Raw genomic sequence first — 14,161 nt, forward strand, 5'->3', positions numbered from 1 at the left:
GGGGCTTCCTTCGCAGCTTCCTTCGGGGCTTCCTTCGCAGCTTCCTTCGGGGCTTCCTTTGGGGCTTCCTTCGGCGCTTCCTTGGCAGCCTCCTTTGGAGCTTCCTTGGCAGCCTCCGTCGCGGCAGCTTCCTTCGGGGCTTCCTTGGCAGCATCCTTGGGCGCTTCTTTCGCCTCCTTCGGGGCTTCCTTTGCGTCCTTGGGCGCATCCTTGGTGTCCGTCTTGGGTTCACCCTGGGCTTCCCAAAGCGACTTGAGCTGCTTGAACTTGTCTGCGTCGTCGCAGCTGCTGCCCATGATTTCCTTGGACTTGGCAAACTTGGCCGGGTCGTACGCCGCGTGTTCAACCGAAGCAGAGGCGCCCATGGTAGTAGTGTTTGTGGATGGTCGATGAAATCGGATTCTGATGCACCTCTTGGCCGATGCAACTCTCGGCGGTTGCGGCTGCCTAATCATAGACGGGGCTGGAAATAGCCAACCGCCGCCAAGAGGTTTCGCGTGCTTTTGATCGTCAACCAATTCCATCCATACTGTTTAAAACACCAATACAACACATGTTTTCAACCAAAATTCTATTTATAGCCAGATGCGCCCGGAAGAGCGCGAGCGCCGCGCGTACAAGGACGCGCACGCCGCGGCGTTTGCGAAAACGCGGCACTTTCCCGCGCTCTCGCAGCTGCAAGCGTCGGGCGAGAACGTCATTCTGCTGCAAGACTGCTCGCCCGTGACCGCGGTCGTGACGCCGCGCGCGTCACCGGTCCACAGCCGCCTCCACGCCCCCGACGCGGTGCGATGCGGCAAGGCTGACCTGACCTGACGCTCTCGACTAGTTTGATCAAATTTTCGAAAACCAAGTGCCCATGCTCACGGCTTTTCGACGCGCTGTGCTCTGCAAGCACACGAATGCCCGGGACGAGCGGCACGAGCCGCCACCCACAAATCGCAGCTCTCTCCGCCCCCCAAGGTTCTTGTCGACTAAAGTACTTTAGTACTAGACGGACGTCGCGTAGGCACCTTTTGTGACCAAGAGCGCGGCCGACGCCAAAGCGGCTATTCGACACCCGTGCGAGTATGACTACCCCACGGGGCTGCACACGAGTAAAGAGCGCGTGCCGAGCCGCCACGCCCTCTCGCTTCAGGTAAATGTACTTCTCCTATATGATGCGACCGATGAATTGGCGTAGGAGGATAATATGCAGCGGAGAGCGGGCCGCGTGTGGCGACCCTCGAACGCGACGACGGCCAAAAAGTCGATTGCAGTCGACTACTATGTCAACTCGGCGTTGCCGAATGACCCGACCATCGACCGAAAAACCATCAAGGCCATTGTGGCACGCAACCCAATTGTCCAGCGTCGTCCAAAACTCTAGGCGCTACGTCGCGACAAATGCTGCATTCAACTGCGGGCGCGGAAGGGTAACGAGACGACAACTCGATTTTTGGTGTGCTTTCGCGTTGCGTTTGTCGAGAACCAGGCACTACAGCGTGAAAGCAAGTCGTGCTCAAGCCATACCATTTGTATACAGTGGGCATCGGGGCCCCCTGCGTCCTTAGCAGGAATCACACTATGAGGCGACTGGGCCTTCCTTCAAACCGTCCAGCATTTGGCTTTGGCATACGAGAGTGATCACACATTTAACCATGTCTACAGGGACCCTTCTCGAGCTTTCAGCCGAGCAACATGCAAGGCACGGAAAAAGAGCTGTTGCTTTATCGACTGCTACACCCACGAATGCACGGCCTCGCTGCGCTGCCAATGCTTCAAGAGGTGCTACAATGGCCTTGATAGAAAGCCTGCACAAGATGATTGCATTACCTCTTCGCCAATTGCAATGGCGCAGCGCAGCTCGGGCGAGTACGCGGTTTCTGGCCACGACCCATTTTGAACCACGTCGTCTCGGGACCACAAGCGTTTTCGACAGCCGACAGTCGTCGTCATCAAGAACGGGTTGCACTCAAAGTAGAAATCCACGCCGTACCAGTCCACCTGCAATAAATATACACATAAACAATAACAAGGTGGCTGCTACAGTGCAATGTACCAGGTCGTGGCGGCCTTGGAGGCGATCAAACTGGTGAAGCACCTAGTATGGACGTGTGAGTCTCGCTCACAAGAATCGAATTCAGTAGTTTCCACCGTCGACAGGAACGGCTGGCCGTGCCACATAAAGGGCACATAGTGCTGCACCCCGGGGCCCGCAAGGACCTCTTGAAGTGCAACGACGTGCTCAATGCAAGCGAGGGTGCTCTCGACAACCGCAGGAGCGAGCTGCGTGAATGCATCGAATGCGTGGATCTTCTCTCCAAAGATACGAGCCGACCTACGCTCCCTCGTCTTCCAGAGCGCAGAGAACGCTCCAGCACGTACGTATACAAGGCGGAACAGGCGTCGACTTTGGCAAGGAAACTCGCAAGCACCTTTTCATGTCGCAAGATGGACGCAATGACGTCGGCTTCAAGTGGCGTCAGCGTCCGTGGGGCTGCGTAGGCTGCAGGTCCTCGAGACTTTGCGTGTGACGACGAAGCTGTGGCTCGCTTCGTGTCGGCGGTAATCCAGAGCACGGTGCTCGTATCGGGGGGACGTTCCACCTCGGCTTGATCGTTTGGGATCGCAGGGCCTCGGTGAAGCGGTCGACTTCGTCTTGGACCGGCACCGGCGTGAGCCATCGCGTCGTGACGTGTTCGAGCATCGACTTGGAGGTTTCGAGGCGCGTGACGCCAGATCGCCGAAGGTGACGACCGTTGACGCGCAAGACTTTTTCCCGCCCGCCGTCGTCGTATTGTAGATCGTAGAGCGGAGGCTTCGTCGTGTGGATGTAGAGTACCTAGCATTGCCATCGATCGTTGACATGTTCTATGTAGTGTGAAGGCATACGTGGGCTGGCGCCCAGACGTCTTGGACTTCAGGAACGGCGTAGAGACTGTGGCTCGACTTGCGGAAGCACGACTCGATCGCTTCTCCTGCCTATTGATTGGACGTTGTCATTCGATCGGCCGCACGCTTCCGCGTGCCTGAAAGGGCGCCAACGCGCGCTTGTTAGCGCTACGCACGTCAATTTCGGCGCCGCACCCGCGACGTAATAGCACCCGCGTCCTCCTTGGGACGTTCTGTAGAACGCTTTTACTCAACGCGTCGGGGTCGATGACAGCGGGCTGTAGCGGTGCAGGCGTATTGCCTCGAATGCACACTTCCTATAGAGAGGCGTGAACAGAGCTTGTTTCATTGGGCCGTACGGGGGCTATCGAGAGAGGCACGGGCGGCATTGCGTGCTTGGCACACTCGAAAACATGACTGTCAACGTGTGCCAATGCAAGGGCACACGCCTTCTCGAGACGGTCATAGTGCTCGGGCTGTCGGCGCAAGACGGCGAGTGCGCAGGCCGTTGCCCACATGCCGGGAGTGACCCCAGGGGGGACGGGGGGGATCGCGCCATAGAGACAATCGGAGAGTGCGTCTGTAAGCTTCCAGCGCCCGTCACTTTGCTGGAGCAAGAGTAGCACGTCGAGTGTGTCGTCGGGTGGCTTTCGGCGCGGCGGCGGTGTCAATGGCTTGGCATATACGCTCTCGAGATGGAATTTCTGTTGCCGATCGAGAGGTGACCGGCACCAAGCGCTGCCTTGGACGGTCGCGACTGAACGAGCGCTTCGTAGAACGAGTCGAGTGTGTTGGGGTGCTTGCCCCCGATGCATTGTCATTCTTCGCAATACGAAAAGCTTCGGTTACACGAGGGCACGAAGGCCATGAAAAAAGGCATGTCATCCTAGAGGTGTCGTTTCTCTCATCGCGCAAGGCTAATAGCACGATGATTTTACCACCTGGTCAAATTGGTTCACTTCACCATTTGCCCATACCCAGCGCGCCCCTTGACGTGCAGATCAAAAGTTGGTCTTTGAAAGCGTTCAAAACGCCGCGTCTGGGCAGTACTCTAGTGGTATTGACACGTTTGGTCGTTAAAAAGAAATAGTGACGCGACCCCTGCATGAGAGGTCGGCGGGCGAATCTGCTCCTTGGTCTGCTTGCGGCAACATCAGATTTGCCAATGGCACGCACTCCAAGCAGGTCGTCAAGCGATAACAGTTTTCTGCAAGAACCACGGACGTCAAGACGATCGGCGATGAATTCCAGCTCGAGGTACACGCCCATGCTTGAGTTCCAACACACCTGGTCGTGCAAAGACGTCGCATTGATTCCAGCTGATTGGCCTATTTACTCGCTACTGGACTACGAGGTCATGTCCCTTTTTGCTTTTCGGCTGCCGCTTGCTGCTTGAGCTCGGTCGCGCAGTTCAAACAGACGGGCATCCACTTGGAGGCTGCGCATTTCGTGGCAGCATCGGCCGTTTTGCAGTGCGAGCACGGCGGCACTGACGCGGTTTCTGCTTGCGTCGCGACGGGAGCGGGTTTTGCCGGTGCGTATTTGTCGCATTTGGCCATGAGCGCGCGTTCGTTCTCTTCCCTGAACGTTGCGACGCGCTGGCGCTGGGCGTCCCACGCATCGGCGTCCCGCTTCTTCTTGGCGTCGCGGTCCGAGGCCACACGGGCCTGCAGGTCGTCATAGTCGGCTTCGACGCGCCGAAGGATCCACGTGAGCCCTGTCTCGAGCGCATCGTCGACGCGCCCTGCGTTGGCACCTGCCTTGGCGACGCATTCGAGCACCTTCTTGTTGTTGTACATGCCAACTTGAAGGTCACGGCAAAATTGTTTCTCGTTCGCGGCGCCAGGCACGTCTTTTTTGTTGGCAAATCTACGCATTGCGTTTGAGATTGAGTTTGGCCGTGCTGCGTTTCGGGATACATGAGCAGCGGTTTGCCGACGAGGAGGGGGTGCTCCATTGCTTGCGATAGGATCGCGGCAGCTTCGGCAAATCGCGTGGGTGCCGCCGCGTCGACGACGTAGATGACGGCGTGGGCCTAGGTCGTTGTTTCAGTCGACAAGCGAAAACACAATAGGGCATCCATCGTACGTCCGCATAGTACTCTTTCCATACGGCCCGGAACGTGGGGCCGCCGCCCAAGTCGACGAACGTTGCGAGACCATTGGCCATTTGAAACTTGACCGACGTGTACCCGGCACTGGGTCCGTGCTCCTTCTCCAGGTCTATGCCATGTGAGACTCACGGCGACAGAAAGGGACCAACCGCCTTGCAGCGTCGAGAGCAACGTCGACTTGCCCGCACCGTCAATACCGAGAAGGAGGATCACAGGCTCCATGGTCCGGGGCGTGGCCGGGCGCGGGGTCTTGGCAATAGCGGGCTCGATCTCGGGCTCGGCGTTGGGCCGGCGCAGTAGGATCGGATGGATGTGCTCCTCGACCTTGTTGTTGTCGTACCGGATCGTATATGTGGTCGACGCGGCGTCGTAGGCTTCGATGACGGCAGGCACAAACTTGGGGCGACCTTTGAAGCGGCACTCGACAGCGTCACCGATGGCGTATGCTTCGTGGGCGATCGCGAGCGACGAGAGCCCATTCGACTCGACATCGCTGTTGTTGTTGTTGTTGTTGTTGCTGCTGCTCTGCGTCATGCTGCGCGTGTGCGCGACAGATACCAAGTAGGCTACTCAAGCGCAATAAGAAACACGCGGGCGGCAGAGATGTGATACATACCGCGCACATCATCCGGCTTGTCTTGCATGATGCGTTGTGTGAGGTCTTCCATGATGGGCAGCACGCTCGACGACATGAACGCAACCATGCGCTGACGGCGCGCTTTCATCGACTTGTTGGCCTCACTTAAATGCTTCATGCGCCCGAGATCACTCGCACCCTTCTCCAGGTAGCTCGCCATGAACTCGTACACGTTGCTAGGCTGGTACAGCAGCAAGGTCTCGATGAGCGGCATCAGGAGCGGGTCCACGCACGTCCGGAGGTACTCGTGCTCCGCATCGAGCTGCGCGCGGGCTACAGCATAAGATCTTAGCGGCTGGCTCGTCGACGCCGTGGGCCGCACCTGCCACCGACGCCATCCTGCTGGAAATGGCGGTAAAGCCACTTTGCACCGCACTAAAATAGCCGACCAATCATCGCGCCGTATTGGCAATCTTCGAGAGGCACACAAAAACGCACCGATTTCGTTTCCGCACCTCGAACCGGTCGAGACGGGAGAACCCGACGACGCGTGCACTGCGTACGTCTCGACGCCATATGCACGACACAATAGCACCACAGACGGCAACAATGCAGCGGACGCTGCACAATGGATGAGCTCGATTGGCAGATATTCTGGCGGTGTTGAGCCGAAATGGATGTCGGATACGCACCCGCGTTCCGACAGTAGGTGCATATTTCATATATCAGGTGCGTCAATGGACGAAACGGGGGCGCACCTGTCGAGTTTGGCGAAACGAAGATGGCGGCCGAGGTCAAGCGCGGCATCGTCGGCGTCCGCGGCACATGGATGGTGCGTCGCGTCATTGATAGCTCGGATGATATATATCAGAAAATCTCCTGTCTAGTGGCGGGACCGCGATGTGGTCGTCGCCAGGAATGGCGAACTCTTGGTTTATCGCAAAGGCACGACGACCCTCAAGCTCAAGGTATGTAATACATCGTTCGCCAGCCGATGCCGACCCGCTTTCAATGTCTGTAGATCCATTTGTGGGACCCGGCCGTGCAGATCACGTTTCACGCCGACGACGCCCTTCTTCGAATCAAGACGCGGTGCGACGACGTCCTTTTCGACTGCAAGGAGACGAGCCACCGAGACACGTGGCTCGCCACCATCTACACTGTGCAGGCTATGGCACCGCCGGTGCCGTCGTCGTCGTCGCCCGGCGTCGTCGCGCTGGACGACTCGGACGACTCGGACGACGGCGACTTTGAGATTTACGCCGATGAGACCGAGACGCTAGCGGCCTTTCAGAAAGTACGCCGCTCGATCACGTGCGACCTCGGCGTCGATGCAAGCGACGGCAACGACACGGCGACCGTCAACGAGGCCGAGCAAGCCAAGCACTGGAACGCGCTAGCGGCCTATATCGAGCACGTGGACGGCGCCGGGCGCAGCGTGCTACTGCACTGGGATGTTCTTCTCGCCCTCCCGGTCGGGCTCTCGATGGCCAACCTATTGACGGCCCTCGGTGAGCGCAACCGGCCGGCGTCGTCGCCAACGACCGCGCCACAAGGTCGACGCAAGACGTCGGCGTCGCAGAAAACGCTCGTGACCGCGTTTGTGCGGGACCTCCTCTTCCACCATACGTACGGTCACCGACTCGGCAAGGACGCTCAAATGGCGGCCAACATCCACCTCATTGACAAGTATTTCCCTCACTGCCGCCTTCGCCGGTTCAGCAACTTGGACGACAAAGATGTGCCCGTCGTCGTCGCGGCCACCCAGCTCACCAATAGTCCAGCGCCGCCGCCTAGCGTCCGGCTATTACCCCAGCGTGGCAACCGGCACATTCTTGTTCAATCGGACAAGAACCCATCGCCGCCGTCGACGCCGCCACCTCCTCGTAGCCTCTCGCCGCTCGCGACGCTGCAAACGCTGCGGTCTCTCTTGGAGAGGCACTCCATGACACCCGAGGCATTTGCAGAGCAGTGCACGCTCTTTCACCGGTCGCAGCTCGGCAACGTCCCGCTGCCGACCTTTCTTGGGCCTGCGACGTGCGAGCAAAAGGCGATTTCAGATCACTTCAACAAGCTCACAGCCTACCTGGTGTGGTCTGTCGTCGCGGAAGAGAGTCCGCTCGAGCGTGCGCAGGCCATCGAGACCATCACGGCGATCGCGGTCGCCGCCAATGGCCACGAACTCAACAACTTTCACCTGGTCATGGCGAGCATCGGGTGCCTCGGCGACACGCCGCTCATGCCGTCGCGCCTTCCAGCCACGTGGAAGCGCGTGCGCGCCAAGTGCAAAGCACAGCTGTTTGAGCTGCGGTCGCTCTGCGACCACAATGGCGGCTTCGAGACGCTCCGGAAGAAACAGCTGCTCATGAGCGGGACCGCCGCGACGTTGCCGTTTCTAGGCGTCGTCGGTGCGACACTGGAGCGACTCCGCACGACGCCGCTCTTTACCGCCGGTCGCATCGACGTCGAGAAGCTCACGCGGCAGTACGACGCCCTTCGCGTCGTCGAGAATGCCCTCGAGCGCAGCTATGTCTTTCCGGCCCACGACGGCGTCCAGGCCTTTCTTCAAGGACTGCCACCCCCGATGGACGGACTGCAGTCCCGGTCGCTCGCGCTCCAAAGCATCGAGGCGTCGTACATGTCTTCGTCCGCCTTTCGCGTCGCGTCGTTCGGTGACATACCCCCGCGGCGTTCGTCGACGTCGTCCGAGGCGAACCGCGTGGTGCCCTTCAAATTTGCGTGCGCCCTGCAGCACACAGTACCCGTCGCGAGTGACCGCCTCGCACTGTACATGGAGCTTCTTCTGGTTTCGGACAAGACGCCCGTGCTCAAGCTTGTGCAGAGCCTCTTGCGCGACGTGCACGAGTCGCTCTTTCTAACCTCGACACAAGCGACGTGCGACCTCCTCGTGTCGCGCTGGGACGCGCTCTTGACCGCGATGGTGACCTACTGCCTCCCGGAGATCATCGATGTCGTCGGACCGGACGGTGCGCTCGAGCCGCTGCTCTACGAGAGCGTGGTCCGCGCGGTCTTTCCCGCGTTCGCGCGCAGTGTTTACTGCAAAGTGGTCGCCGAGCAGGCCCCAATCACCAAAACGACGCGCGATCAATCGGCGCAAGTGCACCCGCTGGACGCGTTATTGGCACCACCCAGTCCGATCCATGCACTGCAGCTCATTGCCAACGTACTCGCGACCTTCCCCACGACGATCGCGGAGCACGAGTTTCAGAAATTGCTTCACACGAGCCGTGTACCGAGCCCACGCGCACTGCGCGTCTTTATGGCGTCGTCGCTCGACCCAACCAGGCTCCGAGACGCACTGCGGCAAGCCCTTGCAGTATACACGCGTTGCATTGTCGACTTGGCAGAGTGAGTAGAATGACCAAGTCGTCCTGGGCTGCTTGCACCGATAACCAGAGTTCCTCGTTTCAAACGACGGAGCCTTCCATGCCCTCTCGCGGCATCGCGATTCGCGTTCTCATGTGTCGGAGGAGCTGTACATCACTACTGTCGATGCAGTAGGCGCTGCTGGTATTGGTTCCTTTACCTGCAGAATCGCCGTCCTTGCACAGGAAATGTACATGACCAATCAGCGCTCGAGGTGTTGGTATTTTAAGCCAATCAAACGTTGCCACTCATCGACACAATGAGCCTTTTGTGCGTTGGGGTGGATGGCTTGCATCGCATTTCGGTACTTGCTGGCATGACCACATGGACGAATCAACCACCAAGTTGACATCCCGATCCATTCATTCCAAGTATTTCTCTGGATAGCCTAACGCGAAGGTGTCAGCGCAATAATGCGCTGGTGCGTTGGTCACCCGATGCTGCGCCGCCTGGACCCGTTCTTGATGCTCGATGAGTTTAGCTTCTGGCAGGTTTCTCGACCACCGGCACCGAGGCTTTGAGACGATTTCTCTTGCCACACTCGCCTGCCAGGATCCTCCACAAAGACTTTCATGGCTGCAAGAAGCCCGCAATTGGGCTCCAGCTCTAGCTTCACTTGCCAAAGTCGCTCTAGATGACAGAACCTGCGTACTCGGAGATTCGGGCCGAATACCCCCCGCGCGCCGAACAGGCGAACGTCGAGGCAATCGTGATCGCACATCGCGGGCGAGGGTTTCAATCGGTGGCAGCCGCACTCGGTCTTTCTGCTCTCGGCCAACGGCAACCAAGACGACGTCACAATCGAGAGTACGGGCGAGATGCAGTGCGTCGTGCTCATCAACGAGCCTATCAGCCACCCATTGAGAAACACGGCAACGACGCGTCCAAGTGCACTCAGCGGAGGATCGCAGAGCGTGGTCGATCTGTGGCCAATAATGTACGCGCACAAGAAGAGCTCGGTCGCTATGATTAGCGTGGCCCAAGCAGGACCAGCGGCGACGACGACAACGACGCGTGTCCCTCGGCATGCTATGTCGGTGCTATAGCACCGACCGTTCGCCGCCCACGCCCGATGCCCATACCGCGCTGATGCTTACGCAAGGACGATAGCGGTTTGAAGGCGAGGCCATGCCTGCTCTCTCGGCGGCCGCGGCCAGGGGTCGTAGGTCGTTGGGACCTGCCATGTGGTGGTCGGCCAAGACAAGAATGTATGTTGACTGAAAACCTCTCAAAATGAATCCCGTCACAACCGATTGATCTATCTTCCTCACACTTTCGAGGCGAAGCACAATGAGCATGAAGCCAGCGGTCGTGATCGATAATGGCACGGGGTACGACTTGGCCTCGACGGTGGCGTCGCCGCCTCATGCGCCCATGTAGGTTCACCAAGATGGGCTACGCCGGCAACGCTGAGCCGAGCTACATCATCCCGTCGACGATTGCGGTCCAGGCCAACACGACGTCGAGCCGCGTCGGCCAGAGCCAAGGCATTGACGACCTTGACTTCCACATTGGCAACCAAGCCTTCGAGAACGCATCGACGCACCAGCTCAACTACCCGATCAAGCAGGGTATCATCGACAACTGGGACAACATGGAGAAGATGTGGCAGCGCTGCTTGTTCCAGCACCTTCGCTGCGAGCCCGAAGAGCACTACATGCTTTTGGTACGACGCAATTCGGCGCCGCATCCGACGCTCATGTGGCTGTAGACGGAGCCGCCACTTAACCCGCCCGAGAACCGCGAGGCGACGGCCGAAATCATGTTTGAGACGTTCAACGTGCCCGGCTTGTACATCGCGGTTCAGGCCGTCCTCGCCCTGTACGCATCGTGGCCCAAGATCAAGGTAGACGTCCATGCTCCAATACGCATGGTTGACGCGCATGTGTGCAGGATCCCTCGATGCGCTCGTTGACGGGCACAGTCATCGATTCGGGCGACGGTGTCACGCACGTCATCCCTGTCGCGGACGGCTACGTCATTGGCAGCTGCATCAGCCACGTGCCCCTTGCAGGTCGCGACATTACGTCGTTCATTCAGCGCATGATGCGCGACCGTGGCGAGCCTGTGCCGCCGGAGGAGTCGCTCGAGGTCGCGCGCAAGGTCAAGGAGATGCACAGCTACGTGTGCCCGGACATTGTCAAGGAGTTCAAGAAATACGACGCCAACCCGGCCAAGTACGTCGTGCCATACGCTGACGTGCACCCGCGCACGAAGCAGCCGTGGTCCATCGACGTGGGCTACGAGCGCTTCCTTGCGCCTGAGATCTTTTTCAACCCCGAGATCTTCTCGTCGGACTTTACCGTGCCGCTGCCCAATGTCGTCGACGAAGCGATCCTCAAGTGCCCGATCGATTGCCGTCGTGGGCTCTACAAGAACATTGTGCTCAGCGGCGGCTCGACCATGTTCAAAGACTTTGGCCGCCGGCTCCAGCGCGACATCAAGCGCCTTGCCGACGACCGCCAGCAAGCCAACCTCGCGCGCCACTCCAAGTACGCCAAGCAGTCGGCCGAGGAGCTCGAGGTCAACGTCATCTCGCACCGCATGCAGCGCTTCGCGGTCTGGTTTGGCGGCTCCATGGTGGCCTCGACGCCCGAGTTCCACCGTGTGTGCCACACCAAGGCCCAGTACGAAGAAGAGGGCCCTCGGATCGCGCGTCACAACCCGGTGTTTGCCGCGACCATGTAAGTGGACGCTGTCCGACACTTGAATACGACTGCGCTTTCTGTCCTCTCGACGCTTGTACATGCTGGCTGCAGACGCCAGACGCCATTCCCATGAGCGCCTCGACGGATGCCTACAGCACATTGAACACCATCACTTCATCGGTGTACGGGTCGTGGGCTGTGTGGGGTAGGTGGGGGTTGGGGTATCTGGCGCGAGGACTAATTTCTAACCGTCGTCATCCTGGTGCTAGCTCAGTAGACCCCTGGATTGACGGGGATCTATGGTTGCAAGAAGAAACGATGGCAGAAGTGGCGCTTGCAAGCCGTCCACTTTGTCTCCAGCTGCTGCATGGCTGCATGGCTGATGATGCGATCGTCGGTGTCGAGCCTCGTCCACTCGGCGGTCCTCGCACAGCCATCTGCTGTCAACAAGCCTCGCACTGCGGCGTGGTTCCCGACCAAAGGCCGGTATGTGGAGGTCGTTGCGATCGGTGCACATGTGCAGCTCCCGCGTTGGACTGTGTTTGCCTGTAGGTAGGGAACGTGAACGTCATACATTCCTCTGCCACTTTCCCCAACCGAGAGCATCGCCTGCTAAAACAGATGCGCATCATCGTGTACTCATAGTAGTGCTACGATCTAGCCGCAGATGGTCACGTTGTTCTTGACGCGCGGGAGGCCGTTGCCGCCTGCGATGCGATAGCACGACGTTTGCGGGAAGAGCGCCATGAGGTTGGTCACAATCGAAAAAGTCAAGGCCACGGAGAACACGAGAAGCACCGCGAAGGCAGCCACCGTGCTCGAGCCGCCGGTGCGCTTGAGCTTTTGCACCGCAGCCTTTTGCGGTGGCAGCAGTGGCAGAAACGCGAACGAGGCGAGTTTAAAACCATACGCAATCGCATACGAGTACGTCACTTGGAGGCGCACGTCGTATGTGTCGGCGGCCAGATCCTTTGGCGAAAGCGTCAAGTACGAGCTAATGAGCTTGTAGCAGACCGTCGAGAAGGGCGTTGCGAGGTTGACGATCGTCGTGACGAGGCCAAAGACAACGCCTTCGTTGCCAATGTCGGCAATCTCGACTGCGCAGTAGCCCGACACAATGAACCGAATGCCTGCTGGGAGGCTGTTGGGCAGCAGGGATGACGTAAAAAGTACTCTTCGCGGACAACATTCCACGTCGTTAGCATGAGGATCGTGCCGTCGATGGTCATGACACCGATCGTAGCGAGCGCGATCGTGATGCGCCAGTTCCAGTTGAGGCCGTACCGCCCGCAAATGTAGATGGCCACCGACGTTAGCAGCGCGTTGGCGACGGCAAAGAGCGACTTGGTGAGGGGCTGGACGTTGGCCCAGAGACTCGGAATGATCGGTGTCGCGGTCGAGTCGAACTTGTAGAAGAAATTGCTAAAGAAGCGGAACGCGCAGATCTGCCACATGACCCGCAGTCGCAGAAGGCTCCAGAGGTTCCAGAGGTAGCTGCGAACATGCGGCTTGACGCCGCGGTCCTCGACGATGAGGAAGAGCGTCGCCCAGATGGCCAGCGCGCACGGCGCAATCAAAAGCGCAAAAACCACGTTCGGGCTTATCGACCACGTAAAGCTGCCGTCGTACTCGGGCCCGTTCATGCAAATGCCCACGACGAGGAGCGGCAGCATGCTAAAAGCGTACCGGACCGCGTAGATGGCCGATTGGAGTCGACCTCGGATATGAATCGGCTCGCGGTGCGCATACTCGACCACCATGGCGTCGGCCGCGACGTCGGCCAGCATGTAGCCAAAGCTGCCGAGCGACGAGAGGAGGATCCAGTAGTTGGCTTCGCTCGCCGCATCGACGTTCACGAGCCGCTTCTGGTCGGCAGTCAAGTTGGAGAGGTCGCCGCCGCGCACCTTGCTGCTCGCGGCCGCCGAGAGGCCGAGGCCTCTGCCAAGGTACGGGTCGGGAAAGGGCACGAAGGCCATGAGGCACATGCACGCGAGGCAAACGGCCCACCCGATGAGCATGTACGGCCGCCGCTTGTAGCCGCCGATGGGAAAGCAGTCCGAGAGCATGCCGAGGAAGACCTTGAACGACCAGCAGATTGTGATGAGCACCGAGTATGAAGCGGCCTCGTAGCCAGCAAAGTTCATGTACTTGACGTACACAGGGTACACGAGCGCGGGGAGGCAGCCGTAGACGACGCCAACGGCTGCGTACTGTGCGAGGAGCCCAATCGCTTCCCTCGAGTGCAGCTCGAGCGCACCGCCTTCGCGGATTGCGCCACCAAGGTACAAGTCGTCGCCGTCGCCGCCGTAAGTTGGATCGCCGATCGTCTTGGGCGCCTGCAGGTACGCATCGGGCGAGTGAACGACCGTCGTGTGACGCGTGAGCAGCTCGGACTCGTCAAAGAGCCACACCTTGTTGTTCTCGTGCTGCTGCTGCATACTAGTGCAAACTGAGAAAGGATATGTTCTGAGAGCAAGGGACGAAACGCTTAGTGGGAAAGGCCGTATCCTGAAGGTTAGAAGTTTTATGGTAGAGATTGCTCCTCGTGCGAGATACTGCAGC

At 59.1% G+C, this 14,161-nt stretch overlaps 6 protein-coding genes across 6 annotated transcripts; 3 read left to right on the plus strand and 3 right to left on the minus strand.

The window, feature by feature from the left end:
- Nucleotides 1-585: 585 nt before the first annotated feature.
- SPRG_06600 (hypothetical protein) lies at nt 586-1,369 on the plus strand (the record flags this gene model as incomplete). Its single annotated transcript, XM_012345419.1, has 3 exons — nt 586-786; nt 1,010-1,138; nt 1,184-1,369. The coding sequence occupies 3 exons, from the start codon at nt 586-588 to the stop codon at nt 1,367-1,369; spliced, it is 516 nt and encodes a 171-aa protein (XP_012200809.1).
- A 350-nt stretch (nt 1,370-1,719) lies between these two features.
- SPRG_06601 (hypothetical protein) lies at nt 1,720-3,392 on the minus strand (the record flags this gene model as incomplete). Its single annotated transcript, XM_012345420.1, has 8 exons — nt 1,720-1,770; nt 1,816-1,986; nt 2,042-2,083; nt 2,137-2,320; nt 2,368-2,588; nt 2,636-2,824; nt 2,875-2,964; nt 3,234-3,392. The coding sequence occupies 8 exons, from the start codon at nt 3,390-3,392 to the stop codon at nt 1,720-1,722; spliced, it is 1,107 nt and encodes a 368-aa protein (XP_012200810.1).
- An 829-nt stretch (nt 3,393-4,221) lies between these two features.
- On the minus strand, nt 4,222-5,964 carry SPRG_06602 (hypothetical protein; the record flags this gene model as incomplete). Its single annotated transcript, XM_012345421.1, has 6 exons — nt 4,222-4,743; nt 4,794-4,909; nt 4,963-5,096; nt 5,137-5,553; nt 5,604-5,897; nt 5,947-5,964. Coding segments are annotated over 6 exons (1,493 nt in total), but the record flags the coding sequence as incomplete, so codon positions are not given.
- Nucleotides 5,965-6,345: 381 nt separating this feature from the next.
- Nucleotides 6,346-9,066, plus strand: SPRG_06603 (hypothetical protein; the record flags this gene model as incomplete). The annotated part of the gene is made up of 3 exons (XM_012345422.1): nt 6,346-6,396; nt 6,452-6,532; nt 6,586-9,066. 3 exons carry the CDS (start codon nt 6,346-6,348, stop codon nt 8,935-8,937), a joined length of 2,484 nt encoding a protein of 827 aa, XP_012200812.1. The 3' UTR covers nt 8,938-9,066.
- Nucleotides 9,067-10,206: 1,140 nt separating this feature from the next.
- Nucleotides 10,207-11,686, plus strand: SPRG_06604 (actin-like protein 3). The gene is made up of 4 exons (XM_012345423.1): nt 10,207-10,282; nt 10,332-10,617; nt 10,663-10,797; nt 10,845-11,686. The coding sequence occupies exons 1-4, from the start codon at nt 10,242-10,244 to the stop codon at nt 11,637-11,639; spliced, it is 1,257 nt and encodes a 418-aa protein (XP_012200813.1). The 5' UTR covers nt 10,207-10,241; the 3' UTR covers nt 11,640-11,686.
- Nucleotides 11,687-12,217: 531 nt separating this feature from the next.
- Nucleotides 12,218-14,037, minus strand: SPRG_06605 (hypothetical protein; the record flags this gene model as incomplete). The annotated part of the gene is made up of 2 exons (XM_012345424.1): nt 12,218-12,740; nt 12,773-14,037. 2 exons carry the CDS (start codon nt 14,035-14,037, stop codon nt 12,257-12,259), a joined length of 1,749 nt encoding a protein of 582 aa, XP_012200814.1. The 3' UTR covers nt 12,218-12,256.
- Nucleotides 14,038-14,161: the final 124 nt, after the last annotated feature.

The sequence above is a fragment of the Saprolegnia parasitica genome (genome assembly GCF_000151545.1).
Source record: "Saprolegnia parasitica CBS 223.65 unplaced genomic scaffold supercont2.23, whole genome shotgun sequence".
NCBI lineage: Eukaryota > Oomycota > Saprolegniomycetes > Saprolegniales > Saprolegniaceae > Saprolegnia > Saprolegnia parasitica.